Raw genomic sequence first — 20,930 nt, 5'->3', positions numbered from 1 at the left:
TTGACTAGCTCGGATAACTCCCTGGCTTTCTCTTCCGGGAGAAACACCTTTTTCTGGACTGTGTCCAGAATCATCCCTAGGCGCAGCAGACGTGTCGTCAGGATCAGCTGCGATTTTGGAATATTTAGAATCCATCCGTGCTGTTGTAGCAGTATCCGAGATAGTGCTACTCCGACCTCCAACTGTTCCCTGGACTTTGCACTTATCAGGAGATCGTCCAAGTAAGGGGTAATTAAGACGCCTTTTCTTCGAAGAAGAATCATCATTTCGGCCATTACCTTGGTAAAGACCCGGGGTGCCGTGGACAATCCAAACGGCAGCGTCTGAAACTGATAGTGACAGTTCTATACCACGAACCTGAGGTACCCTTAGTGATTCGTTATCACTGCTCTGAGTGACTCCATCTTGATTTGAACCTTTGTAAGTGTTCAAATTTTTTTAGATTTAGAATAGGTCTCACCTAGCCTTCTGGCTTCAGTACCACAATATAGTGTGGAATAATACCCCTTTCCTTGTTGTAGGAGGGGTAATTTGATTATCACCTGCTGGGAATACAGCTTGTGAATTTTTTCCCATACTGCCTCCTTGTCGGAGGGATACCTTGGTAAAGCAGACTTCAGGAGCCTGCGAGGGGGAAACGTTTCGACATTCCAATCTGTACCCCTGGGATACTACTTGTAGGATCCAGGGGTCCTGTACGGTCCCAGCGTCATGCTGAGAGCTTGGCAGAAGCGGTGGAAGGCTTCTGTTCCTGGGAATGGGCTGCCTGCTGCAGTCTTCTTCCCTTTCCTCTATCCCTGGGCAAATATGACTCTTATAGGGACGAAAGGACTGAGGCTGAAAAGACGGTGTCTTTTTCTGCAGAGATGTGACTTAGGGTAAAAACGGTGGATTTTCCAGCAGTTGCCGTGGCCACCAGGTCCGATGGACCGACCCCAAATAACTCCTCTTCCTTTATACGGCAATACACCTTTGTGCCGTTTGGAATCTGCATCACCTGACCACTGTCGTGTCCATAAACATCTTCTGGCAGATATGGACATCGCACTTACTCTTGATGCCAGAGTGCAAATATCCCTCTGTGCATCTCGCATATATAGAAATGCATCCTTTAAATGCTCTATAGTCAATAAAATACTGTCCCTGTCAAGGGTATCAATATTTTTAGTCAGGGAATCCGACCAAGCCACCCCAGCTCTGCACATCCAGGCTGAGGCGATCGCTGGTCGCAGTATAACACCAGTATGTGTGTATATACTTTTATATGATATTTTCCAGCCTCTTGTCAGCTGGCTCCTTGAGGACGGCCCTATCTATAGACGGTACCGCCACTTGTTTTGATAAGCGTGTGAGCGCCTTATCCACCCTAAGGGGTGTTTCCCAACGCGCCCTAACTTCTGGCGGGAAAGGGTATACCGCCAATAATTTTCTATCGGGGGGAACCCACGCATCATCACACACTTCATTTAATTTATCTGATTCAGGAAAAACTACAGGTAGTTTTTTCACATCCCACATAATACCCTCTTTTGTGGTACTTGTAGTATCAGAAATATGTAACACCTCCTTCATTGCCCTTAACGTGTGGCCCTAATAAGGAATACGTTTGTTTATTCACCGTCGACACTGGATTCAGTGTCCGTGTCTGTGTCGACCGACTAAGGTAAACGGGCGTTTTAAAACCCCCGACGGTGTTTTTGAGACGTCTGGACCGGTACTAATTGTTTGTCGGCCGTCTCATGTCGTCAACCGACCTTGCAGCGTGTTGACATTATCACGTAATTCCCTAAATAAGCCATCCATTCCGGTGTCGACTCCCTAGAGAGTGACATCACCATTACAGGCAATTGCTCCGCCTCCTCACCAACATCGTCCTCATACATGTCGACACACACGTACCGACACACAGCACACACACAGGGAATGCTCTGATAGAGGACAGGACCCACTAGCCCTTTGGAGAGACAGAGGGAGAGTTTGCCAGCACACACCAAAAAACGCTATAATTATATAGGGACAACCTTATATAAGTGTTTTCCCTTATAGCATCTTTTTATATATTTCTAACGCCAAATTAGTGCCCCCCCTCTCTGTTTTAACCCTGTTTCTGTAGTGCAGTGCAGGGGAGAGCCTGGGAGCCTTCCCTCCAGCCTTTCTGTGAGGGAAAATGGCGCTGTGTGCTGAGGAGATAGGCCCCGCCCCTTTTTCGGCGGGCTCGTCTCCCGCTCTTCAACGGATTCTGGCAGGGGTTAAATATCTCCATATAGCCCCCGGAGGCTATATGTGAGGTATTTTTTGCCAAAAAATAGGTTTACATTGCCTCCCAGGGCGCCCCCCTCCCAGCGCCCTGCACCCTCAGTGACTGCCGTGTGAAGTGTGCTGAGAGCAATGGCGCACAGCTGCAGTGCTGTGCGCTACCTTAAGAAGACTGAGGAGTCTTCTGCCGCCGATTCTGGACCTTCTTCTCTTTTCAGCATCTGCAAGGGGGCCGGCGGCGAGGCTCCGGTGACCATCCAGGCTGTACCTGTGATCGTCCCTCTGGAGCTAATGTCCAGTAGCCAAAGAAGCCAATCCATCCTGCACGCAGGTGAGTTCACTTCTTCTCCCCTAAGTCCCTCGTTGCAGTGATCCTGTTGCCAGCAGGACTCACTGTAAAATAAAAAACCTAAGCTAAACTTTTCTAAGCAGCTCTTTAGGAGAGCCACCTAGATTGCACCCTTCTCGGCCGGGCACAAAAATCTAACTGAGGCTTGGAGGAGGGTCATAGGGGGAGGAGCCAGTGCACACCACCTGATCCTAAAGCTTTACTTTTTGTGCCCTGTCTCCTGCGGAGCCGCTATTCCCCATGGTCCTTTCAGGAACCCCAGCATCCACTAGGACGATAGAGAAATATATATATATATATATATATATATATACCAAACGAAAGAGGCGGCACTCGAAGTCAGTGAATAAATGTAGATATATTGTGATAGAGCGTTGACGTTTCGGGGACGTGCTCCCCTTCCTCAGAACGAGGAAGGGGAGCACGTCCCCGAAACGTCAACGCTCTATCACAATATATCTACATTTATTCACTGACTTCGAGTGCCGCCTCTTTCGTTTGGTGTTATTCTGGGGGAGTCCCCCGGTGGGAAGGCACAGGAGCAAGCATTGTATTTGTGAGCTGTTTCAAGTGGAGTGCCGGAGTTACCATTTCTATATATATATATATATATATATATAAAAACAAAGTGAAAAAGGCGCCTCCTAGTGCAATACTGATAGTATGATGAACCTCCACCAATAAGAAAACACCCTAAAAGTTAGAGGTGTACCGTAATAAGTGGTCTTAAACCACCTTTATGCAGCGTTTAGCGATCCAAACTTTCCCCGGGTTTGATGGTTATTTACCGGATGCAAAAGGTCACTTAGATGTCCAAAGCCTCAATTCTCATAATCGCCCAAATGCAAAAGATGAGATGAAAAACGACTATAGTGTAATAAAAATTTAAAAAAACATTTATTTGATATTACACAATTGAATAGTTGCCCGTACCATAAAAAAAGATTAAAACAGCTTATCTGATATCAAGTATCTCAGTCCATCGGTCTGAGTGACAGACCGATGGACCGAGATACTTGATATCAGATAAGCTGTTTTAATCTTTTTTATGGTACGGGCAACTATTTAATTGTGTAATATCAAATAAATGTTTTTTTTACATTTTATTACACTATAGTCGTTTTTCATCTCATCTTTTGCATTTGGGCGATTATGAGAATTGAGGCTTTGGACATCTAAGTGACCTTTTGCATCCGGGAAATAACCATCAAAACCGGGGAAAGTTTGGATCGCTAAACGCTGCATAAAGGTGGTTTAAGACCACTTATTACGGTACACCTCCAACTTTTAGGGTGTTTTCTTATTGGTGGAGGTTAATTATACTATCAGTATTGCACTAGGAGGCGCCTTTTTCACATTGGGGTCGATTCAATTCGGCAACTTAAGAATAGCGCCGGAAATTAGCTCCCGATGCTATTCAATTCAGCTGCTAGTTACCCGCAATTGTCAGGAATTCTTCTCTCATCCCCGGGGGGTGAGAGAAGAAAACCGACAAAAGTGCTGTCGCGCAGCCGGCGCGAGGCTGATTCTGTCGGGAATCAGCATCGCCGCGGGTAGTTAAGTCGGAGAATGCCCGTTCTCCTGACAAAACTACCTGTTAAGTCGGCGAGAACGGGCTTTCGCCGACTTAACTTTAGCTGAATTGAATAGCGTCGGGAGCTAATTCCCGGCGCTATTCTTAAGTTGCCGAATTGAATCGACCGCTTTGTTTTTTAGATCTTATGAAGACCTGTTTGAACAGCGGGTCATTTGGAAAAACAGGCAGCCACCCTGGAAAACACAGGGGAAGTGCTCTGAACAAAACGAATACACTACTAATTCTACAAATTGTTTGGAGGAAGGTTACCTGCGCAACAAATATCACCTCCTGGAGATTTATATATATATATATATATATATATATATATATATATATACATACATATACAAAAAGTCCGTGCGCAAGTCTATTCTCCAATCCGTGGAACCACAAGTCCCAGTTTCCAGATTATAATTTCCAAGACCAACCAGGTGTATCCTATGGTGTCTATAGGTCTCCATTGCACATTAGATCTTTGAGATCGGCGTCTCCTCTAAGCCAGTATCCACTACCAGCAGACAATGATTTCTACAATATGAATGAAAAAGGGCGCCTCATAGTGCATGAACCAGTTTTAAACAAGGAATTTATTTTTCACTTCTTTATACACACTCGGTTTAAAAGTGACGTACCAGATGTGGCGGTCTCAACCACCGTAAGTATACACGTATAATACAGGTTGAGTATCCCATATCCAAATATTCCGAAATACGGAATATTCCGAAATACGGACTTTTTTGAGTGAGAGTGAGATAGTGAAACTTTTGTTTTTTGATGGCTCAATGTACACAAACTTTGTTTAATACACAAAGTTATTAAAAATATTGTATTAAATGACCTTCATGCTGTGTGTATAAGGTGTATATGAAACATAAATGAATTGTGTGAATGTACACACACTTTGTTTAATGCACAAAGTTATCAAAAATATTGGCTAAAATTAACTTCAGGCTGTGTGTATAAGGTGTATATGTAACATATATGCATTCTGTGCTTAGATTTAGGTCCCATCACCATGATATCTCATTATGGGATGCAATTATTCCAAAATACGGAAAAATCCGATATCCAAAATACCTCTGGTCCCAAGCATTTTGGATAAGGGATACTCAACCTGTAACAAATGAGTGGGTATACCCCCAGCAGTAACGATCAGCAGGCTCACCACCGACGTCTGCTCCTTCACGCCAGGCCACACCCCTACGCGTTTCGTCACGATGGACTTCGTCAGACGAAAGTCCATCGTGAAAAATAAATTCCTTGTTTAAAACTGGTTCATGCACTATGAGGCGCCCTTTTTCATTCATATTGTAGAAAAATAAGATTTTACTTACCGATAAATCTATTTCTCGTAGTCCGTAGTGGATGCTGGGGACTCCGTAAGGACCATGGGGATATAGCGGCTCCGCAGGAGACAGGGCACAATAATAAAAGCTTTAGGATCAGGTGGTGTGCACTGGCTCCTCCCCCTATGACCCTCCTCCAAGCCTCAGTTAGGATACTGTGCCCGGACGAGCGTGCATAATAAGGAAGGATATTGAATCCCGGGTAAGACTCATACCAGCCACACCAATTACACCGTACAACCTGTGATCTGAACCCAGTTAACAGTATGATAACAACGAAGGAGCCTCTGACAAGATGGCTCACAACAAGAATAACCCGATTTTTGTAACAATAACTATGTACAAGTATTGCAGACAATCCGCACTTGGGATGGGCGCCCAGCATCCACTACGGACTACGAGAAATAGATTTATCGGTAAGTAAAATCTTATTTTCTCTGACGTCCTAGTGGATGCTGGGGACTCCGTAAGGACCATGGGGATTATACCAAAGCTCCCAAACGGGCGGGAGAGTGCGGATGACCCTGCAGCACCGAATGAGAGACTCCATGTCCTCCTCAGCCAGGGTATCAAATTTGTAGAATTTAGCAAACGTGTTTGCCCCTGACCAAGTAACTGCTCGGCAAAGTTGTAAAGCCGAGACCCCTCGGGCAGTCGCCCAAGATGAGCCCCCTTCCTTTTGGAATGGGCTTTTACAGATTTTGACTGTGGCAGGCCTGCCACAGAATGTGTAAACTGAATTGTATTACAAATCCAGCGAGCAATCGTCTGCTTAGAAGCAGGAGCACCCATCTTGTTGGGTGCATACAGGCTAAACAGCGAGTCAGATTTTCTGACTCCAGCCGTCCTGGAAACATATGTTTCAGGGCCCTGACAACGTCAAGTAACTTGGAGTCCTCCAAGTCCCTAGTACCCGCAGGTACCACAATAGGTTGGTTCATGTGAAAAACAGAAAACACCTTAAGGAGAAATTGAGGACGAGTCCTCAATTCTGCCCTGTCAGAATGAAAAATTAAGTAAGGGCTTTATATATGATAAAGCCGCCAATTCTGACACACGCCTGGCTGAAGCAAGGGCTAATAGCATCTTCACCTTCCATGTGAGATATTTTAAGTCCACAGTGGTGAGTGGTTCAAACCAATGTGACTTTAGGAAACTCAAAACAACATTGAGATCCCAAGGTGCCACTGGGGCACAAAATGAGGCTGTATATGCAGTACCCCTTTTACAAACATCTGAACGTCAGGCACTAAAGCCAGTTCTTTCTGGAAGAAATTCGACAGGGCCGAAATTTGAACCTTAATGGACCCTAATTTTAGGCCCATAGACAGTCCTGTTTTCAGGAAATGTAGGAAACGACCCAGTTGGAATTCCTCTGTAGGGGCCTTCTTGGCCTCACACCACGCAACATATCTTCACCAAATGCGGTGAAAATGTTTTGCGGTTACATCCTTCCTGTCTTCGACCAGGGTAGGGATGACTTCATCTGGAATGCCCTTTCAGGATCCGGCGTTCAACCGCCATGCCGTCAAACGCGGCCGCGGTAAGTCTTGGAACAGACAAGGCCCCTGCTGGAGCAGGTCCTTTCTTAAAGGTAGAGGCCACGGGTCTTCCGTGAACATCTCTTGAAGTTTCGGGTACCAAGTCCTTCTTGGCCAATCCGGAACCACGAGTATCGTTCTTACTCATCTCCCTCTTATGATTCTCAGTACTTTTGGTATGAGAGGCATAGGAGGGAACACATACTCTGACTGGTACACCCACAGTGTTACCAGAGCGTCCACCGCTATTGCCTGAGGGTCCCTTGACCTGGCGCAATATCTGTCTAGTTTTTTGTTCAGGCGGGACGCCATCATGTCCACCTTTGGTTTTTCCCAACGGTTTACAATCATGTGGAAGACTTCCCGATGAAGGCCCCACTCTCCCGGGTAGAGGTCATGTAGTTTCTGCCATTTCCCTCCTGCTTCTTGTGCCGCCCTGTTTACGTGGGCGACTGCCGTGATGTTGTCCCACTGGATCAATACCGGCTGACCTTGAAGCAGAGGTCTTGCTAAGCTTAGAGCATTGTAAATTGCCCTTAGCTCCAGTATATTTATGTGGAGAGAAGTCTCCAGACTTGATCACACTCTCTGGAAATTTTTTCCTTGTGTGACTGCTCCCCAGCCACTCAGGCTGGCATCCGTGGTCACCAGGACCCAGTCCTGAATGCCGAATCTGCGGCCCTTTCATAGATGAGCACTCTGCAGCCACCGCAGAAGAAACACCCTTGTCCTTGGAGACAGGGTTATCCGCTGATGCATCTGAAGATGCGATCCGGACCATTTTTCCAGCAGATCCCACGGAAAGGTTCTTGCGTGAAATCTACCGAATGGGATCGCTTTGTAAGAAACCACCATTTTTCACAGGATCCTTGTGCAATGATGCACTGATACTTTTCCTGGTTTTAGGAGGTTCCTGACTAGCTCGGATAACTCCCTGGCTTTCTTCTCCGGGAGAAAACATCCTTTTCTGGACTGTGTCCAGAATCATCCCTAGGAACAGTAGACGTGTCGTCGGAAAAAACTGCGATTTTGGAATATTTAGAATCCACTCGTGCTGTCGTAGAACTACTTAAGATAGTGCTACTCCGACCTCCAACTGTTCTCTGGACCTTGCCTTTATCAGGAAAGCGTCCATATTTCTTTTAAGAAGAATCATCATTTCGGCCATTACCTTGGTAAAGACCCGGGGTGCCGTGGACAATCCAAACGGCAGCGTCTGAACTGATAGTGACAGTTCTGTACCACGAACCTGAGGTACCCTTGGTGAGAAGGCAAATTTGGACATGTAGGTAAGCGTCCCTGATATCCAGTGACACCATATCGTCCCCTTCTTCCTGGTTCGCTATCACTACTCTGAGTGACTCCATCTTGATTTGAACGCTTGTATGTAAGTGTTCAAATATTTCAGATCTCACCGAGCCGTCTGGCTTCAGTACCACAATATAGTGTGGAATAATACCCCTTCCCTTGTTGTAGAAGGGGTACTTTGATTATCACCTGCTGGGAATACAGCCTGTGAATTGTTCCCAATACTGCCTCCCTGTCGGAGGGAGACGTTGGTAAAGCAGACTTCAGGAACTTGTGAGGGGGAGACGTCTCGAATTTCCAATGTACACCTGGGATACTACGTGTAGGATCCAGGAGTCCACTTGTGAGTGAGCCCCCTGCGTGCTGAAACTCTTGAGATGACCCCCTACCGCACCTGAGTCCGCTTGTACTGCCCCAGCGTCATGCTGCGGACTTGGCAGAAGCTGTGGAGGGCTTCTGTTCCTGGGAATGGGCTGCCTGCTGCAGTCTTCTTCCCTTTCCTCTACCCCTGGGCAGATATGACTGGCCCTTTTGCCCGCCTGCCCTTATGGGGACGAAAGGACTGAGACTGAAAAGACTGTGTCCTTTTCTGCTGAGATGTGACTTGGGGTAACAAAAGGTGGATTTTTCAGCTGTTGCCATGGCCACCAGGTCCGATGGACCGCCCCTTTATACGGCAATACTTCCATGTGCCGTCTGGAATCTGCATCACCTGACCACTGTCGTGTCTTCGTCTGGCAGATATGGACATCACATTTACTCTTGATGCCAGAATGCAAATATCCCTCTGCGCATCTCGCATATATAGAAATGCATCTATAGTCAATAAAATCTTGTCCCTGTCAAGGGTATCAATATTTTCAGTAAGGAAATCCGACCAAGCCCCCTCAGCGCTGCACATCCAGGCTGAGGCGATTGCTGGTCGTAGTATAACACCAGTATGTGTGTATATACTTTTAGGATATTTTTCAGCTTCCTATCAGCTGGCTCCTTGAGGGCTGCCGTATCTGGAGACGGTAACGCCCCTTGTTTTTATAAGCGTGTGAGCGCCTTATCCACCCTAAGGTGTGTTTCCCAACTCGCCCTAACTTCTGGCGGGAAAGGGTATACCGCCAATAATTTTCTATCGGAGGAAACCCACGTATCATCACACACTTCATTTAATTTATCTGATTCAGGAAAAACTACAAGTAGTTTATTCACACCCTACATAATACCCTTATTTGTGGTACTTGTAGTATCAGAAATAAGTAACACCTCCTTCATTGCCCTTAACATGAAACGTGTGGCCCTAAAGGAAAATACGTTTGTTTATTCACCGTCGACACTGGAGTCAGTGTCCGTGTCTGTGTCTGTGTCAACCGACTGAGGTAAATGGGCGTTTTTACAAGCCCCTGACGGTGTCTGAGACGCCTGGACAGGTACTAATTTGTTTGCCGGCCGTCTCATGTCGTCAACCGACCTTGCAGCGTGTTGACATTATCACGTAATTCCTAAATAAGCCATCCATTCCAGTGTCGACTCCCTAGAGAGTGACATCACCAATACAGGCAATTTGCTCCGCCTCCTCACCAACATCGTCCTCCTACATGTCGACACACACGTACCGACACACAGCACACACACAGGGAATGCTCTGATAGAGGACAGGACCCCACTAGCCCTTTGGGGAGACAGAGGGAGAGTTTGCCAGCACACACCAAAAACGCTATAATTATACAGGGACAACCCCTTATACAAGTGTTTTCCCTTATAGCATTTTTATATATGTAATCATATCGCCAAATAAGTGCCCCCCCTCTCTGTTTTAACCCTGTTTCTGTAGTGCAGTGCAGGGGAGAGCCTGGGAGCCTTCCTCACAGCAGAGCTGAGCAGGAAAATGGCGCCGTGTGCTGAGGAGAATAGGCCCCGCCCCCTTTTCGGCGGGCTCTTCTCCCGGAGTTTGTGAGATCTGGCAGGGGTTAAATACATCCATATAGCCTCAAGGGCTATATGTGATGTATTTTAGCCATAAAAAGGTATTATACATTGCTGCCCAGGGCGCCCCCCCCAGCGCCCTGCACCCTCAGTGACAGTTGGTGACTGTTGGTGAAGTGTGCTGACAACAATGGCGCACAGCTGCAGTGCTGTGCGCTACCTTATGAAGACTGAAAGTCTTCTGCCGCCTGTTTCTGGACCTCTGGACTTCTTCAACTTCGGCATCTGCAAGGGGGGTCGGCGGCACGGCTCCGGGACGAACCCCAGGGTGAGACCTGTGTTCCGACTCCCTCTGGAGCTAATGGTGTCCAGTAGCCTAAGAAGCAAATCCATCCTGCACGCAGGTGAGTTTACTTCTCTCCCCTAAGTCCCTCGTAGCAGTGAGCCTGTTGCCAGCAGGTCTCACTGAAAGAAAAAAACCTAACTTAAACTTTTATTCTAAGCAGCTCAGGAGAGCCACCTAGATTGCACCCTTCTCGGCCGGGCACAAAAATCTAACTGAGGCTTGGAGGAGGGTCATAGGGGGAGGAGCCAGTGCACACCACCTGATCCTAAAGCTTTTATTATTGTGCCCTGTCTCCTGCGGAGCCGCTATATCCCCATGGTCCTTACGGAGTCCCCAGCATCAACTAGGACGTCAGAGAAATATATATATATATATATATATATATATACATACATATATATACATACGTATACAAACACACATATATAGCAACAGCTGTCAGAGCATGCAGTGTGTAACTGACACCCTGGCAGCCAGTGACAGCTGGGAGTGACACCCTGGCAGCCAGTGACAGCTGGGAGTGAGACCCTGGGTATAAGGGGCAGTAGCTGTCAGGGCATGCAGTGTGTGACTGACATCCTGGCAGCCAGTGACAGCTGGGAGTGAGACCCCGGGTATAAGGGGCAGTATCTATCAGAGCATGCAGTGTGTGACTGTCACCCTGGCAGCCAGTGACAGCTGGGAGTGAGACCCTGGCAGCCAGTGACAGCTGGGAGTGAGACCCTGGGTATAAGGGGCAGTAGCTGTCAGGGCATGCAGTGTGTGACTGACATCCTGGCAGCCAGTGACAGCTGGGAGTGAGACCCTGGGTATAAGGGGCAGTATCTATCAGAGCATGCAGTGTGTGACTGTCACCCTGGCAGCCAGTGACAGCTGGGAGTGAGACCCTGGCAGCCAGTGACAGCTGGGAGTGAGACCCTGGGTATAAGGGGCAGTATCTATCAGAGCATGCAGTGTGTGACTGTCACCCTGGCAGCCAGTGACAGCTGGGAGTGAGACCCTGGGTATAAGGGGCAGTAGCTGTCAGGGCATGCAGTGTGTGACTGTCACCCTGGTATAGTGTTCCTTCTAGACTGTTTCAGCAGGGTGCTGCACCCTGCCCATTTTTAAAATGTGAAAAAGCACCCTGCCCTTTTTCAGTGCACCCTGCAGGACCATAAATCGCCCCCTTGTATACAGAATGTAACAGTCAGAGTGCATGTTACAATGTTGTCGTCTACTCCTTGCCCACCTCTGAAATTGGAACACAATTTCTGTCCTTAGCCAACTGGATGGCAGAGGAGGCACTGTACATAACACAGCACTCTGATAAAGAGGGAAAGAACAGGGTAAGAAGTGAGCATGTACTGCTTACAGTATTTCCCTAGTAGAACAGACTTATTTTTTTCATATATATTTTAACCCATTGTTTAACTTTTCTGTTTTATAACACATACGGATTATAACTACTTCAGCACTGGAAAAATAAGATTTTACTTACCGGTAAATCTATTTCTCGTAGTCCGTAGTGGATGCTGGGGACTCCGTAAGGACCATGGGGAATAGACGGGCTCCGCAGGAGACAGGGCACTTTAAGAAAGAATTTGGATACTGGTGTGCTCTGTCTCCTCCCTCTATGTCCCTCCTCCAGACCTCAGTTAAAGAAACTGTGCCCGGAAGAGCTGACAGTACAAGGAAAGGATTTTGGAATCCAGGGCAAGACTCATACCAGCCACACCAATCACACCGTATAACTTGTGATAAACTTACCCAGTTAACAGTATGAACAACAATAGAGCATCAGATCAACCCTGATGCAACTATAACATAACCCTTATGTAAGCAATAACTATATACAAGCATTGCAGAAGAAGTCCGCACTTGGGACGGGCGCCCAGCATCCACTACGGACTACGAGAAATAGATTTACCGGTAAGTAAAATCTTATTTTCTCTAACGTCCTAGTGGATGCTGGGGACTCCGTAAGGACCATGGGGATTATACCAAAGCTCCCAAACGGGCGGGAGAGTGCGGATGACTCTGCAGCACCGAATGAGCAAACACAAGGTCCTCCTCAGCCAGGGTATCAAACTTGTAGAACTTTGCAAAAGTGTTTGAACCCGACCAAGTAGCTGCTCGGCAAAGCTGTAATGCCGAGACCCCTCGGGCAGCCGCCCAAGAAGAGCCCACCCTCCTTGTGGAATGGGCTTTTACTGATTTTGGCAGCGGCAATCCAGCCGCAGAATGAGCCTGCTGAATCGTGATACAGATCCAGCAAGCAATAGGTTGGTTCATATGAAAAGATGACACCACTTTTGGCAGAAATTGCGGACGGGTCCGCAATTCCGCCCTGTCCATATGGAAAACCAGATAGGGGCTTTTATGTGACAAAGCCGCTAATTCTGACACACGCCTAGCTGAAGCCAAGGCTAATAGCATGACCACCTTCCACGTGAGAAATTTTAACTCCACGGTTTTAAGTGGCTCAAACCAGTGTGACTTCAGGAAACTCAAGACCACGTTAAGATCCCAAGGTGCCACTGGAGGCACAAAAGGGGGTTGAATATGCAGCACTCCCTTTACAAACGTCTGAACTTCAGGAAGAGAAGCCAGTTCTTTTTGAAAGAAAATGGATAGGGCCGAAATCTGGACCTTAATGGAACCCAATTTTAGGCCCAAAGTCACTCCCGACTGTAGGAAGTGAAGGAAACGGCCCAGCTGGAATTCCTCCGTAAGGGCATTCCTGGCCTCACACCAAGCAACATATTTTCGCCATATACGGTGATAATGTTTCGCCGTCACGTCCTTCCTAGCCTTTATCAGCGTAGGAATAACCTCATCCGGAATGCCTTTTTCTGCTAGGATCCGGCGTTTAACCGCCATGCCGTCAAACGCAGCCGCGGTAAGTCTTGGAACAGACAGGGCCCCTGTTGCAACAAGTCCTGTCTTAGAGGCAGAGGCCATGGGTCCTCTGTGAGCATTTCTTGCAGCTCTTGATACCAAGTCCTTCTTGGCCAATCCGGAACAATGAGTATTGTTCTCACTCCTCTTCTTCTTATGATTCTCAGCACCTTGGGTATGAGAGGAAGAGGAGGAAATACATAGACCGACTGGAACACCCACGGTGTCACTAGTGCGTCCATAAGCTATTGCCTGAGGGTCTCTTGACCTGGCGCAATACCTCTGTAGCTTTTTGTTGAGGCGGGATGCCATCATGTCTACTTGTGGCAGTTCCCACCGACTTGCAATCTGCGTGAAGACTTCTTGATGAAGTCCCCACTCTCCCGGGTGGAGGTCGTGCCTGCTGATGAAGTCTGCTTCCCAGTTGTCCACTCCCGGAATGAACACTGCTGACAGTGCACTTACGTGATTCTCTGCCCAGCGAAGAATTCTGGTGGCTTCCGCCATCGCCACCCTGCTCCTTGTGCCGCCTTGGCGGTTTACATGAGCCACTGCGGTGATGTTGTCTGACTGAATCAGCACCGATCGGTCGCGAAGCAGGGTCTCCACTTGACGTAGGGCATTGTATATTGCCCTTAGTTCCAGGATGTTGATGTGAAGGCAAGTCTCCTGACTTGACCACAGGCCTTGGAAATTTCTTCCCTGTGTGACTGCTCCCCACCCTCGGAGGCTTGCGTCCGTGGTCACCAGGACCCAGTCCTGAATGCCGAATCTGCGGCCCTCGAGAAGGTGAGCACTCTGCAGCCACCACAGGAGAGACACCCTGGCCCTGGGGGATAGGGTGATCAGCCGATGCATTTGTAGATGTGATCCGGACCACTTGTCCAACAGATCCCATTGAAAGGTCCTCACACATGGAACCTGCCGAAGGGAATGGCCTCGTATGATGCCACCATCTTTTCCCATAACTCGCGTGCAGTGATGCACCGACACCTGTTTTGGTTTTAATAGGTCTCTGACCAGTGTCATGAGCTCCTGAGCCTTTTCCCTCGGGAGATAAACCCTCTTCTGGCCTGTGTCCAGAATCATGCCCAGGAAGGGCAGACGAGTCGTAGGAATCAACTGCGACTTTGGAATATTTAGAATCCAGCCGTGCTGTTGTAACACTTCCCGAGAGCGTGCCACGCTGATCAGCAACTGCTCTCTGGACCTCGCCTTTATGAGGAGATCGTCCAAGTTTGGGATAATTGTGACTCCTTTCCGTCGCAGGAGCACCATCATTTCCGCCATTACCTTGGTAAATATTCTCGGTGCCGTGGAGAGACCAAACGGCAACGTCTGGAATTGGTAATGACAATCCTGTACCACAAATCTGAGGTACTCCTGATGAGGTGGATAAATGGGGACATGAAGGTAAGCATCCTTTATGTCCAGAGACACCATAAAATCCCCCCCTTCCAGGCTTGCGATGACCGCTCTGAGCGATTCCATCTTGAACTTGAAGCTTTTCAGGTATATGTTCAGGGATTTTAAATTCAATATGGGTCTGACCGAACCGTCCGGTTTCGGTACCACAAACATGGTCGAATAGTAACCCCTTCCCTGTTGAAGGAGGGGAACCTTTACCACCCCTGCTGAAGATACAATTTGTGAATTGCAGCTAACACTATTTCCCTCTCTAAGGGGGAAGCTGGCAGGGCCGATTTGAGGTAACGGTGAGGGGGCATCTCTTCGAATTCCAGCTTGTATCCCTGAGACACAATCTCTATAGCCCAGGGATCCACCTGGGAGTGAACCCACTTGTGGCTGAAATTTCAGAGACGCGCCCCCACCGGGCCTAGCTCCGCCTGTGGAGCCCCAGCGTCATGCGGTGGATTTAGTGGAAGCCGGGGAGGACTTCTGTTCCTGGGAACTAGCTGTATTGTGCAGCTTCTTTCCTCTACCCCTGCCTCTGGCAAGAAAGGACGCACCTCGGACTTTCTTGCCTTTTTGTGATCGAAAGGACTGCATTTAGTAATACGGTGCTTTCTTAGGTTGTGAGGGAACATATGGCAAAAAAATGTGACTTTCCAGCCATAGCTGTGGAGACCAGGTCCGAGAGACCCCCCCAAACAACTCCTCACCCTTGTAAGGTAAAACCTCCATGTGCCTTTTTGAGTCGGCATCTCCTGTCCATTGCCGAGTCCACAGGACCCTTCTGGCAGAAATCGACATTGCATTTATTCTAGAGCCCAGTAGGCTAATGTCTCTTTGAGCATCTCTCATATATAGGACAGCGTCTTTTATATGCCCCAGGGTCAGTAATATAGTATCCTTGTCCAAGGTATCAAGTTCCTCAGATAAGGTATCTGTCCATGCTGCTACAGCACTACACATCCAGGCCGACGCAATCGCCGGCCTTAGTAAGGTACCTGAATGTGTATAAACGGACTTCAGGATACCCTCCTACTTTCTATCCGCAGCATCTTTTATGGTGGCCGTATCCTGTGACGGCAGGGCTACCCTCTTGGATAAGCGTGTTAAAGCTTTGTCTACCCTAGGGGAGGATTCCCAGCGTAACCTGTCCGTTGGCGGGAAAGTATACGCCATAAGCATCCATTTGGAAATCTGCAGTTTTCTATCTGGAGATTCCCAAGCCTTTTCACATAACTCATTTAACTCATGTGAAGGGGTAAAGGTCACCTCTTGCCTTTTTTCCCCCATACATATAAACCCTCTTGTCAGGTACTGGGGTTTCCTCTGTGATGTGCAACACATCTTTCATTGCTATAATCATGTAACGGATGGCTTTAGCCATTTTAGGCTGTAACTTTGCATCATCGCCATCGACACTGGAGTCAGAATCCGTGTCGATATCTGTGTCAACAATTTGGGATAGTGGGCGCTTCTGAGACCCTGACAGCCTCTGCGACATAGGATCAGGCATGGGCTGAGACCCCGGCTGTCCCAAGGCTTCAGCTTTATCCAACCTTTTATGCAAGGAAGTAACATTATCATTTAAAACCTTCCACATATCCATCCAATCGGGTGTCGATGCCGTCGGCGACGACCCCACATTCATTTGTTCCCGCTCTGTTTCCACATAGCCTTCCTCGTCAAACATGCCGACACAAGCGTACCGACACACAACACACACAGAGGATGCTCTATTTGAAGACAGTTCCCCCACAAGGCCTTTTGGAGAGACAGAGAGAGAGTATGCCAGCACACACCCCAGCGCTATATGTCCCAGGAATCACACAGTAACTTAGTGTTAACCCAGTAGCTGCTGTATATACTGTTTTTGCGCCAAATTTATGTGCCCCCCCTCTCTTTTTACCCTCTTCTACCGTGATTCTGCAGGGGAGAGCCTGGGGAGCTTCCTCTCAGCGGAGCTGTGGAGAGAAAATGGCGCTGGTGAGTGCTGAGGAAGAAGCCCCGCCCCCTCAGCGGCGGGCTTCTGTCCCGCGTTTCTGTGTAAAAATATGGCGGGGGCCCATGCATATATACAGTGCCCAACTGTATATATGCCCACTTTTGCCAAGAGGTCTCTAATTGCTGCCCAGGGCGCCCCCCCCCCCTGCACCCTACAGTGACCGGAGTATGTGGGTTTAGTGTGGGAGCAATGGCGCACAGCTGCAGTGCTGTGCGCTACCTCATATGAAGACTGGAGTCTTCTGCCGCCGATTTCGAAGTCTTCTTGCTTCTGTCACCGGCTTCTGTCTTCCGGCTCTGCGAGGGGGACGGCGGCGCGGCTCCGGGATCGGGCGACCAAAGGTGCGATCATGTGTATGATCCCTCTGGAGCTAATGGTGTCCAGTAGCCTAAGAAGCAGGACCTATCTTCAGTGAGTAGGGCTGCTTCTCTCCCCTCAGTCCCACGTAGCAGAGAGTCTGTTGCCAGCAGATCTCTCTGAAAATAAAAAACCCTAACAAAATACTTTCTTTTTAGCAAGCTCAAGAGAGCTCACTAAGTAGCACCCAGCTCGTCCGGGCACAGATTAAAACTCGGGTCTGGAGGAGGGACATAGAGGGAGGAGCCAGAGCACACCAGTATCCAAATTCTTTCTTAAAGTGCCCTGTCTCCTGCGGAGCCCGTCTATTCCCCATGGTCCTTACGGAGTCCCCAGCATCCACTAGGACGTTAGAGAAAGACATTTATAATTATCTACTTATGTATATGCTACAGCCGATCTTTCAAGAAGACTGGACATATACAGTATGTTTCTCAGTACAGATGTTAGGTGTCTTATATGTATACATGGGCATATGATTTACTAAGGGCAAAATGTATGTACAAAAACTATAAACATACGCGCTATGCTTTGTGCGCAAAGCGTCACATCAAAAATGTGCCCTTCAAAATAAAAATGTGCCCTCTTCAATGCTCAGCACCCTGCCCTAAAAAAATCCTAGAGCACAGGTTCTCAAACTCGGTCCTCAGGACCCCACACAGTGCATGTTTTGCAGTTCTCCTCCAGGAATTGCAAGTGAAATAATTAGCTCCACCTGTGGACCTTTTAAAATGTGTCAGTGAGTAATTAATACACCTGTGCACCTGCAGGGTTACCTGCAAAACATGCACTGTGTGGGGTCCTGAGGACCGAGTTTGAGAACCTCTGTCCTAGAGTGAACACTATGGCAGGCAGCGACAGCCGGGAATGAGACCCTGGGTATATGGGGCAGTAGCTATCAGAGCATGCAGTGTGTGACTGACACCCTGGCAGCCAGGAATGAGACCCTAGGTATAAGGGGCAGTAGCTGTCAGCGCATGCAGTGTGTGACTGACACCCTGGCAGCCAGAAGCGAGACCCCGGGTATAAGGGGCAGTAGCTGTCAGAGCATGCAGTGTGTGACTGTCACCCTGGCAGCCAGTGACAGCTGGGAGTGAGACCCTGGCAGCCAGTGACAGCTGGGAGTGAGACCCTGGCAGCCAGTGACAGCTGGGAGTGAGACCCCGGGTATAAGGGGCAGTAGCTGTCAGGGCATGCAGTGTGTGACTGACATCCTGGCAGCCAGTGACAGCTGGGAGTGAGACCCTGGGTATAAGGGGCAGTATCTATCAGACCATGCAGTGTGTGACTGTCACCCTGGCAGCCAGTGACAGCTGGGAGTGAGACCCTGGCAGCCAGTGACAGCTGGGAGTGAGACCCTGGCAGCCAGTGACAGCTGGGAGTGAGACCCCGGTTATAAGGAGCAGAAGCTGTCAGAGCATGCAGTGTGTGACTGTCACCCCGGCTGCCGGGAGTGAGACCCTGGGTATAAGGGGCAGTATCTGTCAGAGCATGCAGTGTGTGACTGACACCCCGGCTGCCGGGAGTGAGACCCTGGGTATAAGGGGCAGTATCTGTCAGAGCATGCAGTGTGTGACTGACACCCGGGCTGCCGGGAGTGAGACCCTGGGTATAAGGGGCAGTATCTGTCAGAGCATGCAGTGTGTGACTGACACCCCGGCTGCCGGGAGTGAGACCCCGGGTATAAGGGGCAGTAGCTGTCAGAGCATGCAGTGTGTGACTGTCACCCTGGCAGCCAGTGACAGCCGGGAGTGAGACCCTGGGTATAAGGGGCAGTATCTGTCAGAGCATGCAGTGTGTGACTGTCACCCTGGCAGCCAGTGACAGCTGGGAGTGAGACCCCGGGTATAAGGGGCAGTAGCTGTCAGGGCATGCAGTGTGTGACTGACATCCTGGCAGCCAGTGACAGCTGGGAGTGAGACCCTGGGTATAAGGGGCAGTATCTATCAGACCATGCAGTGTGTGACTGTCACCCTGGCAGCCAGTGACAGCTGGGAGTGAGACCCTGGCAGCCAGTGACAGCTGGGAGTGAGACCCTGGCAGCCAGTGACAGCTGGGAGTGAGACCCCGGTTATAAGGAGCAGAAGCTGTCAGAGCATGCAGTGTGTGACTGTCACCCCGGCTGCCGGGAGTGAGACCCTGGGTATAAGGGGCAGTATCTGTCAGAGCATGCAGTGTGTGACTGTCACCCTGGCAGCCAGTGACAGCTGGGAGTGAGACCCTGGCAGCCAGTGACAGCTGGGAGTGAGACCCTGGCAGCCAGTGACAGCTGGGAGTGAGACCCCGGTTATAAGGAGCAGAAGCTGTCAGAGCATGCAGTGTGTGACTGTCACCCCGGCTGCCGGGAGTGAGACCCTGGGTATAAGGGGCAGTATCTGTCAGAGCATGCAGTGTGTGACTGACACCCCGGCTGCCGGGAGTGAGACCCTGGGTATAAGGGGCAGTATCTGTCAGAGCATGCAGTGTGTGACTGACACCCCGGCTGCCGGGAGTGAGACCCTGGGTATAAGGGGCAGTATCTGTCAGAGCATGCAGTGTGTGACTGACACCCCGGCTGCCGGGAGTGAGACCCTGGGTATAAGGGGCAGTATCTGTCAGAGCATGCAGTGTGTGACTGTCACCCTGGCAGCCAGTGACAGCTGGGAGTGAGACCCTGGCAGCCAGTGACAGCTGGGAGTGAGACCCTGGCAGCCAGTGACAGCTGGGAGTGAGACCCCGGTTATAAGGAGCAGAAGCTGTCAGAGCATGCAGTGTGTGACTGTCACCCCGGCTGCCGGGAGTGAGACCCTGGGTATAAGGGGCAGTATCTGTCAGAGCATGCAGTGTGTGACTGACACCCCGGCTGCCGGGAGTGAGACCCTGGGTATAAGGGGCAGTATCTGTCAGAGCATGCAGTGTGTGACTGACACCCCGGCTGCCGGGAGTGAGACCCTGGGTATAAGGGGCAGTATCTGTCAGAGCATGCAGTGTGTGACTGACACCCCGGCTGCCGGGAGTGAGACCCCGGGTATAAGGGGCAGTAGCTGTCAGAGCATGCAGTGTGTGACTGTCACCCTGGCAGCCAGTGACAGCCGGGAGTGAGACCCTGGGTATAAGGGGCAGTATCTGTCAGAGCATGCAGTGTGTGACTGTCACCCTGGCAGCCAGTGACAGCCGGGAGTGGGGCCTTCGCTCGCTCAGGAAAACGCTCTCATCCCCGCTCCTCACCACGCCAACGATCCCGACTTTCCTGGTCACCCTCAGGCCACGGAGCGCCGCTCTCCCCAGCATCTCTCTGCCCTTCCAGGGACACTCTGCGCCGGGGACCTTCTTGGAGTCGACGGCGCACAATGTGACGTCACAGGGGCGCCCTCCCTACTGCCTGCTGCCACCACTTCTGCAGTCAGTCACTGTGCCATGCTGTGCCTCTGTTCTGTGTATATTATGTGCAGGAGGAGGAAGGGGACTGTCTGCATGTGGGAGTCAGGGCTATGTACATTGGACTCATTACCACACTATAGGGACTGGCAATGGGGCATGTGCTCCCCCCATGCACCTAACACTAATGGGCATATTTATAACACTAATTTGCATAAATCAGCAGTTTTCATTGTATATAAGAATCCCTGGAATGTAAGCAGTCCCTCTCTCTTCCCA

The 20,930-nt window shown here is 49.5% G+C and overlaps 1 protein-coding gene across 1 annotated transcript in view; it reads right to left on the bottom strand.

Moving 5' to 3' along the window:
- Positions 1-20,662, bottom strand: part of NDUFA10 (NADH:ubiquinone oxidoreductase subunit A10) — a 78,608-nt gene extending 57,946 nt beyond the window's left edge. The window contains exon 1 of the mRNA XM_063933264.1: positions 20,502-20,662. Coding sequence (XP_063789334.1) covers positions 20,502-20,564 — 63 coding nt within the window. The 5' untranslated portion in view covers positions 20,565-20,662. The remainder of the gene's footprint in view (positions 1-20,501) is intronic.
- Positions 20,663-20,930: the final 268 nt, after the last annotated feature.

The sequence above is a fragment of the Pseudophryne corroboree genome, chromosome 7, assembly GCF_028390025.1.
Source record: "Pseudophryne corroboree isolate aPseCor3 chromosome 7, aPseCor3.hap2, whole genome shotgun sequence".
Lineage (NCBI taxonomy): Eukaryota > Metazoa > Chordata > Amphibia > Anura > Myobatrachidae > Pseudophryne > Pseudophryne corroboree.
Note: the sequence above shows the minus strand (reverse complement) of the source record. Positions and strands in the feature narration are given on the sequence as shown.